The following is an 18,173-nucleotide window of genomic DNA, read 5'->3' as shown; positions in this document are numbered from 1 at the left end:
GGGCCACAATAGGAGGTGTGGGGGCTCTCACAGTTGAGGTGGATATCCGGCCAGCCAGCATCATTCCAACCTGTTCTCAGTAACGGTCCTCTTAAAATCCATGCCTCCCCGACACTCATCCCCGGGGGCCAGGAACCAAACTCCACCCCTACTCCAGGAGGCGGCGAGCAAATCCAGGAACTCAATCCACACAGGGTTTCTGGGCAAGCGAGCAGTTCAGGAATAAGCACTGAAACCCAGTTTGGGATTTTTGTTGGGCCACTGGGGAAGCAGTCCCTTGGCTCTTTCCCACTGGGTTTGTACCTGGGAGAATATAGGGATGCAACAACCACAGGCATCAAGTCATCACGTGGGTCCTGTGAACCAAGTCAAGCACACCCAGGAAGGCATATATTGCCTCTTAGTAATTTACTTTAAAAATGTTTTTGGCACGAAGAGCACATTGCACACATGTAGATTAGCTTCTGTGTACATCCCAGGGCTTACTGGCTGGCATCTGAAATGCCTCATCAGAAAGCCAGTCTTCACAGGGAGCTGCTTCAGCCCTGTATACAATTAATCAGTGAAGTGAGTAATGTGGAGGACAAGTGGGTGTCTAGCAAGACTATGCTCTTCTCTCTCTCCTTTGCATAAACAGAGTGTGGAAATCCTGCTCGGCTGTTGGCCCAGTTCTTGAAACCAGCTCTCAAGGTCTGGATTCCTCTGGCCCTGTGTACCCCTTTCCCAGAGAATGACACTGTGGGCTCCCCTCAGAGTGAATCCTTCAAGCCAACTGCTTATAGAATTGGAAGGGGGGGGGCATGGTAGAACTTGCAGGACAAGTTCTGCAGGGGAGGAAAAATCATTTTCCCTTTACCCTTCTGAGTTCTTGGCTGAGACCCTGGTAATAAAAGATTAACAAGAGGAAGATGATCAGAAATTTAACAAGTATACATAGAGCTACCCAAAGAAAAGTGAGTAACTCCCAGAGGTGGCTTAGAATTCAGGATTAGGGTTCATGAGATGGAGCCTTACATCGGGCTCTGTGCTGACATTGTGATGCCTGCTTGGGATTTTCTCTTTCTGCCCCTCCCCTGCTGTTTCTGCATCTCTCAGAATAAATTAGCTTAAAAAACAAAGAATTCAGGATTAAATAACACCTTCATCAGGAAGGGGAGAGGGGAGGGGGGAGGTGACTTAGGAGACAGTAAATGGCTTTTAGGAAAGATGAACTGGCGCTTAGAACAGATGGGAAGTATGATGTTTGGTGGCAACATTTACCTGAGTGTGGTGTTGGCTTCATCTTCTCTCCTGTGACAGGAGTCCATCCTCACTGGCTGATGAAACTCCCAGGGAGGGGATTTATGGCTGTTGAGTCCTTTTGGAGAATGAGAACAGGTCTTCAGGGAGATGAGGGCAGTTCATAGAAAGCCTTTCCCTCTGTTTGCTCCCTTTCAAGTGCTTATAGCTCAGAACCATCAACACACCCAAGTGGCATATTTTGGGGTAGCATATTCTGCTACCCTTCAGTTCCATGATTTGTGCGTGTTTGTGTGCATGTACTTGCCAGGCACATTTTCATGCACTTGGCAGGCTTGGCTCCAAGATTTGCTTTCCCAGTTACACACTCCCTGACAGTGATGGGGGTAGCAGATGGCCCCATTTACCTCTTGCAGCTGGGGGTGCAGAGATTTGCCATGACAACCCCACAGCGTGAAATGACCAAATTGCCCATGGGGCTGAACTGAGAAAATGGAGGACAACCAAGGTCTGATGACATTCACTGAGGGCCTAAATTCGACTGTGGGCCCTAGACTTTTTCCAGTTATGGAAGCAGTATATTCCCTTTTAGTGTGGGCATTTTTTTTTTTTAACATCTGTGAAAGAAAGAGTCCTGATGAGGAGTTCCTTATACCACATGCTGTACAGCTTTACCAACATGGGAAAAGAAAGTAGCACCCAGTCACAGTGGCTCCGGCAGACACAGAACCATGACACATGGGCAAACTCTATGTAAGTCATTCCACTTTATTCTGGGATGTAAATTACAGATAACACAACTCACAAACATACCAGTGGACATTGAAAACTAAGGCCATTCTGTGAGTTATTTTTAAAACTTGGTGTTTTGTACATAATCGTTTAAAAAATAAATTACCAAAACCAAGATTCTCCTCTGAAATAAAAACTTAAGGTCGGTACAAGACAACTTTTGGGCCATCTCCAATCTGAAGCTCAGGTTGTGACAAACCATTTTTGTTTCCTATAGCGTAAATAAAGGCAAAGGCCACCTCAGCATCAAGTTCTCCTCTCTGGATGTCATCAAAAGTTTACCACAGTGACCAGTGTTTACAAACCATTTTCCTCCCAGTGAGTAGCAAAAAGAGAATTTTACCTAAGAAACACATCGCAGAATTCTTGGAACGAGAAAAACAAAGGGACCCGTAACTAAGGCACTGAAAGCACATTATTTATATAAAGAAATGTAAACAGTTGAATACCAACAGGCTCCCTCCAGTAGAGTGTCGATTAGAAAAGTGCAGAGGGGCATTGTGGTCAGGCCCAGAGCTCGTGGCCCCGGTGGTGACATGGGAAGTGTACCCTTTCTGCAGAATTCGGTCCTGGCCATCAACATCTGACTCCTGACATGGTGAGGAGGAAGTAACGACTTTCAGAGTGATGTGAAGGGAAGCTGGTATTTCTCCCTAAGCTGTGTGTTAGTGTTATAACAAACAAGGAAGGTTTTAGTAGGACTTTTAAATTACGGGCGCTAGTGTGCATTTTCTTTCTGTCTCACCGTGTCCTTCTGCTGATTTGCGCAAGACTTTGGCCTGCTTCATCAGCAAGGTCTGCTAGAACTGCTAGAACATGTTACCTAACCAGTGCCGTCCCTGCCGTCTCCTTCCTATGTACAATGGTTCATGGCCCACAGAAACCACACTTCAGTTAACATGCTTCTGAACAGTCAATATGGAGCAAATTGGACAGACAGTAAACGTTTCCTGGTCCAATGGGTTGACCTTCAAGGGCCTGAGGGGTCATGAGGTGGGACGTGGTGTCTAGGCACAGCCCGACAAGCAGCTGCCAAGTCCAGGGAGCGGGGTGGGGTCACTCCTGAGGCCTATGACAACATTAAGGTTAGATTACTTTCTGCTTGACGTTTTGCTACCGATTTTACAAATCTGTGAGTTCCAAATCATCAGCCGAACAGTTCTCGAACGACTTTTTTAAAAGAAAAAGACAAATATGTAGAAACACAAATAATTACGATTTTAAAAGACCAACCCCTCCCTTCCCAACCAAAAAACAAACCAAAAAGAAGCAACTTTTTTCTGGTTGAAGTTATCATTCCTGATTCAGCAGGTACAAGGTCTATTATCCCCCAGGTTTAGCGTATATGAATTTTGGGTAGGTAAAACAGAGTTGGCATTTTATCATATGTGCCTTTTTTTATGATCAAAAAGAAGAAAACAGTTTCAAAAAAAGAAAGAAAAAAGATTTCCTCTTTTACGGGCCTCACCCCTTGCATGGAGGTTATACCTTAAACAAGGAGCCATGAGGAGCTGGAGGAGGGGTGGCCGGCAGCAGTATAAAGTGTGGGACGGGAAACACAGCTTTTCTCTATGGCCCCAGACGATGCGAATGCGATGCTAACTGTAAAACTCCTTCTGTGTTTCCAAATATAACCAGAAGGAAGTCTGAGAGAAACCTAAATTAGAAACCTCTTTCATTAAGGAAAAAAAAAAGCTAAAAAAGAAAACACCTTAAAAACCATAAGATTTAACAGCTGGGTTTAGAGCAGATGTTCATAATAATGACTGAGTAGCTCTGGGCAGGATTGAAAACAGCCTCGGGGAGCAGTTAAATACAGGCTGGTACAAGTCCGCGCAGCCTGGTCAGTTAGTTCTCTTCCAGTAAAGGGGACGCGTCAACAGCGCTGTGCGCACCAACGGTACTTTCTGAGAGGAATCTCCTCTGAAAGAAATCTCAGTAAGTTGGGCTCCCGATGTGCCTACCTTTCCAGGGAATGCACGTTTCAAGTGTCGGGTTAAAGGTCACTGTTGAGCAAAACGGAGCTGTAATTAAGGAGAAGGCATTCATGCCAAAAGAGTAATAAAGCAACAGCTTTGAGGCTGGTTCAAGGCAGGGGTGAAGTCCGGAGGCTTGCTGGCAGCTAAAGGCTTTTCACTGCCTCTTATTTCACTGCCTCTGACCAGCACCCCTGTTATATGATGAAAAGCATAGTGCTTGGCCCCAGCAGGGTGGGGAACAGGACCACGCACTTCTGCCTTGGAAGGAGACTGGTGCTCTAGGTTTTCTGGATGTTCCATGGGCTCCAAAACCAGGAATACTTAGGCAAACAACTGGTCAAAAATGGGTTTGAATTTTAGTACCAAAAGGAAGCCTGGGACTAAAAGAGTGAGCAAGCCTTGGTTATCATTAAAAAGGGGTTCATTTTCGTGCTACCATTTTGGTTTTAAGAGTTAAATTTGTCAAGGCTCCAAGGGTTGAATAATTTAGGATAAACCATTACTGCCTTGTCTGCAAGTGCTGTTGTTTTAATGGCAGATGCTATAGATACCTATGCACGTACAGGAAAGACGATAACTTTCTCTTTGGGGGCAGGTTTTAAAGAAATATTTCAGAAGACACTTCTTCAAGAGTTTCGACTCCAAGAACAGAACCCCTTGGCTACGCAGGTTCTTCAGAAAGGTAAGTGACTTGATGTATGTCGTTTTTGACGCAGAAAGAGCTACGCCTGCCAATGAGCTGTGGTGAACCCAGCACTGAGCATGCAACCGTACATGGAAGTGAAGGACTGTATTAATTCCTAGCTTTAAAAATGCAAACTAAGGTTTCTAAGTGGAGAGTCTGTGGTTGCTCCCTGAGACACGTCCAGGTCTTCATGTGAAAAGAGGGCACAGGTGGTCTGATGTCTAGGTCAGTGCACGGCTAAATGCCAAGATTTTATGAGTAATGAAGGGCTTCCTATCGAAATGGTTGGTTGGATTAAGGGCAAAGACTTCTGATCTCTGGTCTTAAGGAAGGGTGCAATGGTCTGATTGGCTTGGAAATGAACGTGGGGACAGTGCCGAGGGAGGGAGCTGGGAGGAAGGGCCCTCACCGCAACAGTCAAGTGCTAGCACGTGATCTGAGCTAGTGCTCCCAAGCCCCAGATCTGCCTCTTGTCTGGGGAGTTGGTTAGGGAATAGGATTGAGCCTTTCCGAAAATCGTGTGTGTGTGTACCTTGCTTGTTAACAGCCTGGCGATTGCTTAATAAAACTCTGGTCCGAGTTACTTCACAGCGATCGCTCCCTGCTATGTGTATTGAAATTACATTCAGAGATTAAAAAAAAAATCGTGTGTAACAATATTTTCCCACAAAACTAAGTGTAAAATATCTTTAACAAATAATGGTGGTAGTAGAAATATTTGACAGTCATGCAAAAATGCACCTCCATTTACAAAGGCTTGACACCTCTCCAAAGTACCCTTGGGTTGTTACCCTAGGAGCTCACTCATTTTTTTTTACGTTTGAATGTGGTTGCTTGTGTAAAAAACGGTAACATGCAAGTTCAATGATCTCCAGTCCACCAAATATTCTCTCTTGTAGCACAAAGACAACAATGGTGATGATAAAATACCACCGAACAAGACTGTACAAATATATGAGTAGGCACATTGCAGGGCTGAACAGGGTCCAGTAAAGTACAGACAGCAGTTTGACCACAGAGACCCTCAGCTCAGACTTGCAAGGTGGAATTACAGTCTGACCGGTGAAGTGAAAGTTCTTCTCCCCTTGGTAGAAGGAGCGCAGCCTCTCTTCTTTCTCCTCCCACCGCCTGTGGCACCAGAGCTGGAGGCCCTCCCTGGAGGTGGGGAGGGCGTCCACGGGGTAGCGGTGCACGTGGAAGTGGATCTCCTTGGGAAATTCGCCGTAGAGAAGGTGCCTTTCTGTCTGAGGAATGTTGTGAGGGTACGCCACCGTGATGTCGTGGACAGCATCCAGGTTCTTCCCTAGGTTTAGAAAAAGATGGGAGACAGACTGAGTAATGACCAGTGAGGGCAGTAATGCTGGTTCAAACTATAAGGCAGAACCAGAAACGGGAAAAATCGGGACAGAGTGAGCCACGGTAACAAAAAAGGGCGATGTACATACGTGCAGCCCTAGCCATGAGGGTCAACATATGTACCAGTCATTTTTAGCTTTTATCTTGCTTGCTAATTACCACACAAACCTTTAAAAAGAAATTATTTTCACGGAAACCGTAACCTGCCATTCTAGAACTAAACGGATAAGCCCATTAAGTCAGGTTTGAGACTAAAAGAGCACAGGACTAGCCCTTTTATACCAGTGGGAGTCACTGCCTTACCTCTTCTTAACATACTTTCTCTCCAAATAAAAACAAAATTTCTCACCTTTAGCTCATTATTACTATGATAGCTACTGGAAGGAAACACTCAGAATTAGACTTAGTGGTCAGAAACACATGAAAACTTCCATATGAGTTTTTTCATTAAAAATGTTTTAACATTCTTTGGGTGTGGTTTTTCTGTTTTTTAAAACCCGTATCAGCTTGAGGTCGGAGAAAGACCCTACCAGGCAGGATATCATCATCCTTAGCAGTCTCCTGATTAATTACTTTGGGGTTAAGCGCTTTCAGCAGTTACATGCCAGATGCTGGAGAGAGATGAATAAAACAATCTCTAATCTCACTCAGGAGTTCATAGGGAATCCGGGGATCAGCTGCATACACAGTATCCTACGAGGGGACGTACAGGAGGGGAGCGAGCTGGCTAGGCAGGTGCCGCGGGCCCAGAGAACACAGTGGGGCTGAGGGGCTCAGAAGTACACTGGAGGCATCCGGTAAAGGCCTTCACTGTCAAAGTTGAGAATCTGAACTCCATTCTTTAAGTGACCGAGAAGCACCTGAGATGCTGGAGAAGCACTTAATGGTTATAAACAGAAGGGATGAGAATGTATTTCATTTTGGCAAGGATTACCTTGGGGGCACTGACCAGAATGGTCTGGAGAGGGCCATGGGCAAGAGAGGTAGTAAGAGTAATCTGATGGTCATGACGAGGCAAGAAAGGACAGCGAGGTAGGGGCCAAAGGAAGTGACCTGTCTAAAAACATGAGAAGAGAACTAACACGATAAGAGTGGTCAAATGGATGTCGGAGGATAAGGTGGCATGAGCTCCTGTGTTCTGGCTCAGGGTACTGAGTGGATGGTGGGGTCTTTGAGATTAGAAATGGAAGCAGGAGTATTAGATCCTTAGACACAAGGATTGCCTAGTTGAATCCTGTATACAGGCCCAGAGAGGTTAAAGTTTTTGCCCCCGCCCCCCAACACACAGCATGTTGGTATACAGTCTCTGAATGTCGCTTTCTTCTATATCATACTTTCCTCAGTGAGAGCCCTCTGATCTGGGCTTTGATTCATTACAGAAATATATGATGCAGAAAACTTTAATCTGTGGGGACAGAAATCCAAACATTGGCTGCCATGGGGCAGGGGTGTGAGAACTGATTGGGAAGGAGCACAAGGAAGTGTTCTAGGTGGTCGAAACATCTAGATCTTGATTAGAATGTGGAGTACATCAAGCTGTGCATTTAAGACCCATGCACTTCACTCCATGTAAGTTTTGCCTCAATATTAACAAGACACAGGGCAACTTGCCCACCTTAACTCCCCATGTTTACCCTTCCCATTGACCTTCCTATTACAGGTTGTTCTCCTTGCTTTTTAATGATTCTTTAAGTCTTCTGTAAATGTCTACTGTCTCCTTTATGATGTGATTTACCCCAGGGTAAGGACCAGGTTTCAGTTTGGTTTCATAACTGCCTGATAGATGGAATCAGCCCTTAATAAGGACTGTGGTCTAAAAAATGGAAATACCTGTGTCAACAAGGCTTAGATTCAAAACTGGAGGACCGTGTTTTACGGATGCTGAGCACGGTCTACAGGAGAGTGGAAGTGGATGGAAGGCCTCTGCAGAACGGCTTTGGTGGAGTTGGATCGGAATGCCTACAAAAAAGGCGAGGCTGCCCTTTCTGACTCCAGTGGGGAGACCACTTCATCTCATGGTAGGGGAAATAGGAAGACACGTTTTGTCACTTGTCAGGCCGCTTAGCCTCCTATTCAGTAAAAGGCGAAAGATTTATACGATCTGAAGAGAAACCAGAGTATATTAGCCTCCTATTCAGAACTGAGTGTATGTTTACTTTCAACTCCAACCCCCCCCCCCCCCCCCCCCCCCCGGCAATCAGTCAATACTTCTGCTTCACCTGCCCAGACCCTGCTCTAATGGGCTGCTGGTCTCCTCAGCCTCACTTGTCCATGGCCTCTGCATCGCCCCTCCCCCTGCAGCTGCCATCATCCTTGGTCACACCCCACTGCTTCATGGAGGAGCAGTGGCTCCTACGAGCCAGCCAGCCTTCCACAGGTCGCTTTTAATGCTCACAAACTGGTATCAAAAGGACAGGCTATACTAGGAAGGAACTAAAGTGCGCTTGCTTTCTATTTCTTCTGGACAGAGAATGGGCATGTGTGCAAACACCTGTCCAGTATACAAACGGCAAGTTTTAAGACCGTGTAGGTACCACATACAGAAATGTTCCTAAGTGAAAAATCCTAGAAATGCTGCTGTGTAGAGCATGCAGGGCTGTGGAAGGAGACTGAGATCAAATCCTAGCTCTGCCTCTTACCTACCTCTTACCGACTGACTGAATGACTTGTCTCTGTAACTTGCTCAGTTCCTGTATCTACAAACTATCTCACAGGGTTGATGAAAGCATCAAATGAGCTAATACATATAAAAATCCACAAAATAGGGTCTGATATATAGTAAGTACTCAGTAAATGTTAGCTGCTAACATTGAGTGACCGAGACAACTGGGGAAGGGAGAAGAGCCGGCTTATCCCTTGTTTCTCCTTTCCCTTGAGCTTCACTGGATCCTTCAGCATTACAGAGACTCAAAAATGCATTAAAGCCAGAATGAGAGAGGAGATGGAGAAAGACTTTTACACCATGAGTTATCTTGATACTTGGTAAATTTTATATTAAGTTTCTTGTCTCCAGATATTCCAGAGCCACACATAACTCTTTATGGCCAAAAGAGGAGCCATTCCTACCGGACCCGTTAGTTTCCTCCCAGAAGGTAACAGGTGAGGGTTAAGCAGACTCATGGGGCAGGCTTCATTCCCAAGTGACAATAATGAAATGCAGAGTCAAAAGCTGAAATGTGCCTTCATTCCATTTATCAGCTTGTAATAGAGCTAAAATAATGCAATAATTAAGTTCCTTCAAGTGCAAAGGATTTATACGGTCTTTCAATCTTTTGGTATGAAAACAAAATACTTTAAAATATGTAAATTAAGATGGCTGCTATCAGTAAAATCCATTTTTAAAAGATCTCCTTTTTAGATTGCATCTAGATGTATAATTTCAACTATCTAGCCACCTGCCATCTGCCTATATGGTGCTTAGAAAATGATCTGTTCTGTTCCTGATGCTATGTCTTCTGGGAAGTTTCAAACTTTATTATTATATTCAGCTACTACTCTGTTAGAACAACCACACTCATGTGGGCCCATAAATGTTCCTTTTCCTTTCCTGGAAGAACAAGACATTTATTACTTCAAATCTTCATTTTTAGTCTAAGGCTGAGACTGAGGAATATTTCATACTTCATTCAGGTTACTTTAACCTGAGGTTTAAACCAATAGAGGTTTAAAAAATATGACTGGAATTTACAAATGTAATATGCAGAAGGGAGCATCTCAAAGCATGTCAAGTTGAGCCCATGATTACAGGAGTCCTTGTATGAAAGGACTCACTGGAAGTGAGAAAGAACCAATTCTTTACACACTCATGTTTCAAATGAAAGAACTGAGTGAAGAAATCCTTGTCTGCCCATAGCTCCTAGAGAACACATCCAATTATATAGGTCAGTAGCACAAAAACAGAAATACAACCTTTTTCTTTTTAACCCAAAGTGGTCTTAAATTTCAGTTACTGACTTTATTGTTTCCCCATTCTACAATAAAATATATGGAGAATATACAAAAACATAATTTATTTTGGATTTTACTTTAATAGTTAAAAAAATTAAAAATACACATAAGCTGGGGTGCCTGGGTGGCTCAGTCAGTTAAGTGCCCAACTTTAGCTTGGGTCATAAGCTAAGATTCGTAAATTTGAGTCCCACATCAGGCTTTGCTGACAGCTCAGAGCCTGGAGCCTGCTTCAGATTCTGTGTTTCCCTCTCTCTCTCTCTGCCCCTCCCTCCCTCATGGTCTGTCTCTCAAAAAAGAATAAAGGTTAAAAAAAATTTTTTTAAATGCAAATAAGCCTATTTTCTATTATTCAGATCTAAATCCGTAAATCTAACTACATTTATTGAAGACTTTTAAATAAAGTAGCTTGTCATCTAAGATGCATTTGTGTTCAAAGAAAATGCTGAAGCCCCTGGTTTTGTGCACGATTTCTCAGATTAAAAAAAAATTACCCCAAGATGATAAAATCTGGACTTAGTAACTCAACAGTCATTCACTGTGGCACTTTCACACTGACATGTAATAATAGTACATGGCTAATAATCATGACAAATTGGCACTAGTCAGTAAACTTTGAAGAATGGTTTTGAATAGACAGATTTAGATATATTTTGACTAAAAGTACCAATAAATAAGACAATTTTCAGCTTCAAAATAAAAGGGCATGTACGAACCCACTTAAAATCCACTGGCATTGGAACTCTGTCCCATTTTCTTAGAAAGAATACTACTTCCTACTGAGATTATTCATTTGTCCTTTTGTAGAAGTTGAGTAGTTCAGGAAGGAAAAGTAGAGGCAGACAGCTTCTGATCCTACCTCTTACCAGCTCTCTGGCCTTAGCGTGTTTACCATAAGCTTCACCTGTGTGTGCAGATAATAACAGTTCTTACCCTCCTAGAATTTTGCAAGGATCAACTAGGATAAGAACTGTAAAGTGCTCAGAGAAGGGCCTAGCATATGGTATGTGCTCAGATTCCTGTTACTATTCCTATCCAGCTGCAGCGATCACCTATAGCAACTGAAGGGTTGACTTTCCTTCCTCTAGACTTCGTCTTCCTCTGGGAGACGTTCTAAGTCAGCTCTAGTACACCTTGTGGTTTATTCTCTAACTGTAGTCACGCTTCTCTCACAATATAGAAGCAACCCGACCTTGGCTCTAGAGGGAGGCCCTAATTCCTCTCCAGATATACATATCTCTCCATCTTGACTAACTCCTCCTTAGGCATGTTCAGGTAAACATAGATATTAATCCTTTGCTGGCATTCAGAATTAGAAGTTTATTGTCAAGTTGGTTTCCATATAATACCCAGTGCTCATCCCCACAAGTGCCCTCCTCCATGCCCAACACCCCCCTTGCCGATCCCCCCACCCCCATCAGTCCTCAGTTTGTTCTCTGTATTCAAGAGTCTCTCATGGTTTGCCTTCCTCCCTCTATTTCCCCCCTTCTTCTCCCCACGGTCCTCCGTTAAGTTCTTCCTAATCCTCCTATACGTGCAAACATATGGTAGCTGTCCTTCTCTGCCTGACTTATTTCGCTCAGCATAACACCCTCAAGGTCCATCCATGATGCTACACATGGCCAGATTTCATTCTTTCTCATTGCCACGTAGTATTCCATGGTATAGATAAACCACATCTTCTTGATCCATTCGTCCGTTGATGGACACTTAGGCTCTTTCCATGTTTTGGCTATTGTTGAGAGTGCTGCTATGAACATTGGGGTCCATTTGCCCCTATGCATCAGCACTCCTGTATCCCTTGGGTAAATTCCTAGCAGTGCTATTGCTGGGTCATAGGGGAGTTCTATTGTTAATTTTTTGAGGAACCTCCACACTGTTTTCCAGAGGGGCTGCACCAGGTTACATTCCCACCAACAGTGTAGGAGGGTGCCTGTTTCTCCACAGCCTCCTCTTTTTCTAAGTAAGAACCACCCTACACTTAAAAATCAACTTTCAGGGGCGCCTGGGTGGCTCAGTTTGTTAAGTGTCTCATTCTGGATTTCACCTTGGGTCATGATCTCACAGTTCGTGAGTTTGAGCCCTGCAACAGGCTCTGTGCTGAGCCAGATTGGAATTCCCTCTCTCTCTAATCCTTCCCTGCATGCGCGCAAACACACACTCTCTCTCAAATTATTTTTAAAAAATCAACTTTTATCTGGAAAGGTGAAACTAAAAATGGGTGTATTTATGAACAATCTTGCTTATCCAAACTGACTTTGGTTCCTACAGATAATTTCAGGGACCTATATTTTCACATTCTTCTCCTAAATCTGTTCAGCGTTGGTGTTTGGTATAAATGCATGAAATCTTTTCTCTCAGCCGATAGACACTGATTCTGAGTCTTTAAAACAAGTTTTATTTTCTAGGTAGAATGAAAACTTGTTGACATTGTCCACAATTTACAATATTGGTGTATTAATAGATCATCTGAGGCAAGATCAGAATAGTGTGTACTTGGTGAAGCCAGACTCACATACATATAGACATATACACACATAAGCATATAAAACATATATCCTGAAAGAGATCTATGAACTTTTAACAAATGGGACCACACTATACATACTGTCTGGTAACTTGTTTTTTCATGCATCTTTCCATTCAAGCTATTAAAGATTTTCTAAAATGTCATTTTACGGGTGCATGATATTTGCTTATATAGAATCTTAAAAATTCCTTTGTTTTCAGATATTTAAGGTGTTCCCACATAAACTACATTTAAATTGATCTTTTTGCAACTAATGATAGTGATTTTCTAGAATAAATTCTAATAAATTGAATTGCTGGATCAAAGAATATGAACACCTTAACACTTTTTGCCAAATATGGGTAATTGATTTCTAGAATATTCAGTTAAAACACAAAAAATGTTGGACCTGTGTTTTTCACACCTTTACTTATAATGCTTGGTATTATAATTTTTATCAAGTTACCAAAGCATATCACTTTTGTTTTATTTTGTATGTCTTTGATTAGGTAAACAAGTCCATTGGATACTGGCCATCTCCTTGCCTGTTGTGAAAATTCAGTGATTTATCTCCTGGTTTGTAGGAAATCTACCCTCTATCCTATGTTGTAAATCTTTCACACTGATTTCATCAGCTGGTCCACTAGTGTTTGCCTGGCCACAGTGAACTGAGTTTGTTGGATTTGCTGCTCTGTGAAAGCAGCTTTGTTTCTGTTAGCCAGTTCCTCTATGTTGTTAGTCTCTTTTTCAGTCAAATTTGCAAACCTCCTTCTTTATTGTGGATTATTAATCCTCTGCATTTTTTTGTTGCAAACATTCTTATAAATCCATCACCTGTGGTCTCTATTTATGGCATCTTTTCCAGTAATATATCCCCTGTTCCTAGACTGTATGTATGTTCTAGATTTTTCTGCAAGATGGAAAAAATTTTTTCCATTTAATTTTAAAATTTCCTTCAGTAGACATCAGTTTTTCTAGCATCCTTTATGAGATAACTCCTCTTTCTCTACAGTTTTGAAGTACCAACTCAGTCAACATGTTAAACTCTCAAAATACATAACCATCTAGTCTCCCTCTTCTCTTCTCCATTTATCTGTGTTTATTCTGGTTCCAAGACCACACTGATTTCCTTAGTGACTTACATCTGGTAAAGCAAATCTGCCTGTTTTCTTTTTTGTACTGTACTTGATTCCTGCTGGTAACTGTTTTTACAGTTGAGAGCATCTAGTGCAATTCTAAAATAACAACCCTCCTCTTCCCACCCTCACCAAACTTATCCTGAAATTGCATTTGCATTACATTTACATTGTAACTTCCAAAGAACTGACACTCCTCTATTGTCTTTTCTCTAAAAAAAAAAAAAAAAAATTATGCTTTTCTATTTGTTCAAATCTTATTTTGTCTTTCAATAAGATTTTGGTTTTCTTTGCACAGTTTCTGTGGCTTTTAAAATTTATTCCTAAATAATTTAAGAATTTTTGCTGTGATTATAAATGTGCTCCTGTTTCTAGGCAATTACTGTGAAAGAGAAATCTGCTGTACATTCATATGTAGCCATCTTTACAAATTTTCTTACTAAATTTGGTTGTTTAGGTTCTTTTCTACATTCTTTTTGACTTTCTAGATTTTCTGGTGTGACTTACACCAGAAGGTTTAGCAAAACCCGTTTCATGTTCAACTTTCTCATCTTTAAGGTAGTCTTCAATATAATGTTTTACGTTTATTTATTTGAGAGAAAGCAAGCACAAGCAGGGGAGGAAAAGAGAAGGAGAGAGAGAGAGAATGAATAGCAAGCAGACTTTGCACTGTCAACACAGAGCCGGATGCAGAGCTTGAACTCAGAAACCGTGAGATCATGAGCCAAAAATCAAGAGTCAGATGCTTAACCAACTGAGCCCCTAAGGTAGTCTTTTCTTAGTGCCTTCATTAACATTTATTTTCTAATTTAAGGACAGTTCTGACTTGACGATGTGGGTTTTAGCGCATTAGGAGATCGTTGCTGTTGGAGATTTGATAAAACAGTAGTGTATTTTATTCTGTTTTGTTCTAGTTTTTATTAGGAATGGCTTAAAGTGTCTCAAGTATCTTTTCAAGCATTTATGGATAAGATTAAACTTTTTCTTTGTTAAAGAAAATAACAGCCAAACCTCCATATGAACCAAAGTAGTTGTTAAATATTAAAAGGAAAAACATGAGAAATGCAAAGAGAAATTAAAATTACAGTGTAGGCTTCAGTGTCTTTCCTAATAGGTCACTCCAATCAGAAAAAAGTTACGTGAAAGAGTTGAACTTAATAAATTTGATTTAATAACAGTATATCTATAGGTCTTTAAAAATATTTTAGAGAGGTTAGTATCCACAGAACACCAATAAATAGGATTTCTTGTTTGGTGACAAGATTTAAACCCATTTTGTGAAAGTTAAGATATTATAAGCCACATCCTTACATCAAAATTCCACAAAAAATAAAAATATAATGTCCCTCTTTAACAGAACACTTTTAGATAACCCTTGGATCAAAGATGAAATCAAAAGGAAAATTAGGAACTCCTTAAAAAAGAATGAAAAATGGAATCCGTGGGATATAGTGAAGACCGTACTCAATAAATGCTTCATTATTAGGAAAAAGAAAAAAATTACTAAGCTTGGAATCTGGGTGGTGGCGGTGGGGGGTGGAGGGGAGTGGGGGGGGGGCAAATCCAAAGGGAAATATAGGGGAAAAATTACTACAGATAAAAAGCAATAATTAATGAAACAAAACTAGGAAATAGTGAAAGAATAAAGAAGTACAAAAGCTAGTTATTTAACAAGTTCTATAAACTACTAAACTTTATGAATGTGATTAAGGGAAAAAGAGCAGACATATTTAAGATTGCAGAGAGCAAAGGAATCCATCATAAATATGGAAGAGATGAAAAGAATTAGGTGAAAGTACACATGATAAAACCACTCCTACATGTATCCAAACTAGAGCAGAGTGTGTGTGTGCAAATGTACTGCAATACTAGAGATGTGCCTGATAAAACTTTGCGGTCAATACAAAAGCCATTCAATATCCTTATTAAGCCTGTTTTCACCAGAAATGCAAACTGTTAGGTCATTACTGTGTGAGCAGGACAAAGGGCACAGGTGCTAATTTTCTAGGCAGGCCAACCCGGCAGCAGTACTCTGGTGCCCCGTTTTTCTCAATTGCAGGGATTTTAGTGTAGAAATTACAAAGCAAAAATAGCCAGGAACAAAACTGCAAACTGTGCTTAGAAGTGAATGGACAAGAATCCGAGTTCCAGATTCATTCCAGGGCCTCTAAGCATAACTGCCATTTACACTTATCTGTAGAGTGTGGCATTGATGACATGAACGTATTCTGACTATTCTTTGAAAAATTCATACTCTGTTCATTATTTTTCGAAAGAAATGCACTAAATGGTGAGAGAAGACCTTCAAAATTCAGTGTGAAAAACAAGAGCAATAATGAAATATAATTTGTCACTGTTGGACTCACCAAATTTGTTTCGATGTTCCCAAACTGCTGGACATGCATCAGTAACAGATGAAAAGATCAGAAGTGTCCACACATGCATCTTCTACTAATTCACTGGCCTTCGAATTAAATGAGTGAATCAGAGACTACAATTATTGTCTCCTCACTCTGGTGTTAGGGTTGAAGGTAACTAATAATGCATTTGGACATTACTCTTTATATATATTTTAAATGTTTTTATTTACTTTAGAGAGAGAGAGAGAGAGCACGCGCGCGCGAGCATGAGCAAGGGAGGGGCAGGGAGAGAAGGAGACACAGGATCCGAAGCTGACTCCAGGCTCTGAGTTGTCAGCACAGAGCCCTAGGTGGGGCTCGATCTCATGAACCGTGAGATCATGACCTGAGCCACAGTCGGACGCTTAACCAACTGAGCCACCCAGGGACACTACTAGTAATTCAATGCCTACGAAGTGCCAGGATTTTTAATTTTAATTCAATAGGTTCTCTCAGCACATCCTCACTGTGCCAGACACCGCTATAGGCTTTGGGGTCACACTGGTAAACAAATGGAAGATCTGTGCCCTTGTGGAGCTTATCAGGATACGGTCACTTTAAAATATTGTTTAAAAATTTATTTAATATTTTGAGAGAGAGAGATACAGAGTAGGAGTGAGGGAGGGGCAGATAGGGAAGGATACACAGAATGAACCAGAAGCAGGCTCCAGGCTCTGAGCTGTCAGCACAGAGCCTGACACAGGGCTTGAACCCACGAACCATGTGTTCATGACCCTGAGCCGAAGTCATATGCTTAACCTGCTGGGCCACCCAGGCGCCCGTAAAATATGATCTTTACCAACCTTTGCGATACTATCTCTCTTTTATAGTTGTAGAAACTGAGGCACAGAGAAGTGAAGTCACTTGCTGAAGATCACAGTTAATCAGCAATTAGTTGTGTTTGACTCAAAGCCTTTCTACTACCCTATTCTTCCTTCTAAGAACTGCATATTAAAAACAGGAGCCACAAAGTCAGACTGACCTGGTTTTATACCCAGGCACGGTGCCTTATTAACCATGTGACCTTGAGTAAGTTACTTCACCTTCTTGGGCCTCAGGCCCCTCAGATGCAACCAATAATGCTTCTCTTGGCTGGCTACCAACACCCAGAGAGGGTGGGTTGGTCAGCCAGTTTATAAAGGTGGTCTAGTACTGTAAAGAAACCAATTCGACGCAAATGAAAGACTGGGATGTTTCTATTCAACTTTCTTTTAACCTTGCACTATTATTATTTTCATCTTTGAAGCACAATCAGACACGTGTTCTGAGTAACAGCTTTGTTATGGTTTAATATAACGTATAAATGATTAGATCTTATGTAAAATTCTGTTATGCACTCCTGGAATAAGTTTCCTTGATCCACCCAATCACAAGCTAGGCCCTACCACTCACTTTTGACAGTTATCTAAAATACAGTGGAGTATCTAAGTTACAGTCTTGTAAACCTTTAAAAAAAAATGCTAATAACAATATAGCTCAATTTGTGAGGGGCGTGGAAAAAATTCCCAAAGCAAAGCCTAATGCGACTACAAAGTCTTCTCTACGATTTCATCTTTTTCTCCTCTAAGAGGAAAAGGAAGTTTGGCAGAGGATATGGGGTATTACTGATGGGGTGTAAGTTGCTGCCTTCAAGAAACAAGCAACTTTCACAGAAGGTGAAAGTCTGGGCGCAGATGAATTTGGTCCTTGCCCTGGCCCTGGGCTCTGTGCTGGGAGCCACAATGGTCCTCAGAGGTCCTTGTCAAACTGCCTTAGGCTTGTGTCACACCCCCTGTGACACATTTCTCCTTGGATGATCTAAGAATTAAATTTCCTTGTTTTTAATCATTTAAGAATCAGAATTCCCATTCAGTAAGCTTAACTTCAGTCTGAGATTTAGAGCTCTCCGTAAAACCAGGGTTTCTGGATCAACCAGGGTGGATCCACCCACAGTTGTATGCCTTCTACAGTAGGGGCTTATTAATCCACAAGACTCTCTGGGTGATGGATGGCATGTGGAGAGATCTGAGTGAAGGGCTATGACTCTTTTGAAGACTGTTTCCCACTTCTTCATTCAACCACCTCTTGCTCATACTATGTTCTCCCAAACAACCAAATTAACTATTCTGCCAGGGAAAATATTTTATGGCC

At 41.8% G+C, this 18,173-nt stretch overlaps 1 protein-coding gene across 7 annotated transcripts in view; it reads right to left on the bottom strand.

Annotated features, from left to right (window-relative positions):
• Window positions 1–1,987: 1,987 nt before the first annotated feature.
• The window catches only part of LCLAT1 (lysocardiolipin acyltransferase 1), a 176,323-nt gene continuing 160,137 nt past the window's right edge, over window positions 1,988–18,173 (bottom strand). For all 7 annotated transcript variants that reach the window (XM_039238453.1, XM_039238454.1, XM_039238451.1 and 4 more), the window contains one exon: window positions 1,988–5,998. In XM_039238453.1, the coding sequence (XP_039094384.1) occupies window positions 5,496–5,998 (503 nt within the window). In that variant the 3' untranslated portion in view covers window positions 1,988–5,495. The remainder of the gene's footprint in view (window positions 5,999–18,173) is intronic.

The sequence above is a fragment of the Hyaena hyaena genome, unplaced genomic scaffold, assembly GCF_003009895.1.
Source record: "Hyaena hyaena isolate Hyena2069 unplaced genomic scaffold, ASM300989v1 scaffold_140, whole genome shotgun sequence".
NCBI classification, from domain to species: Eukaryota; Metazoa; Chordata; class Mammalia; order Carnivora; family Hyaenidae; genus Hyaena; species Hyaena hyaena.
Note: the sequence above shows the minus strand (reverse complement) of the source record. Positions and strands in the feature narration are given on the sequence as shown.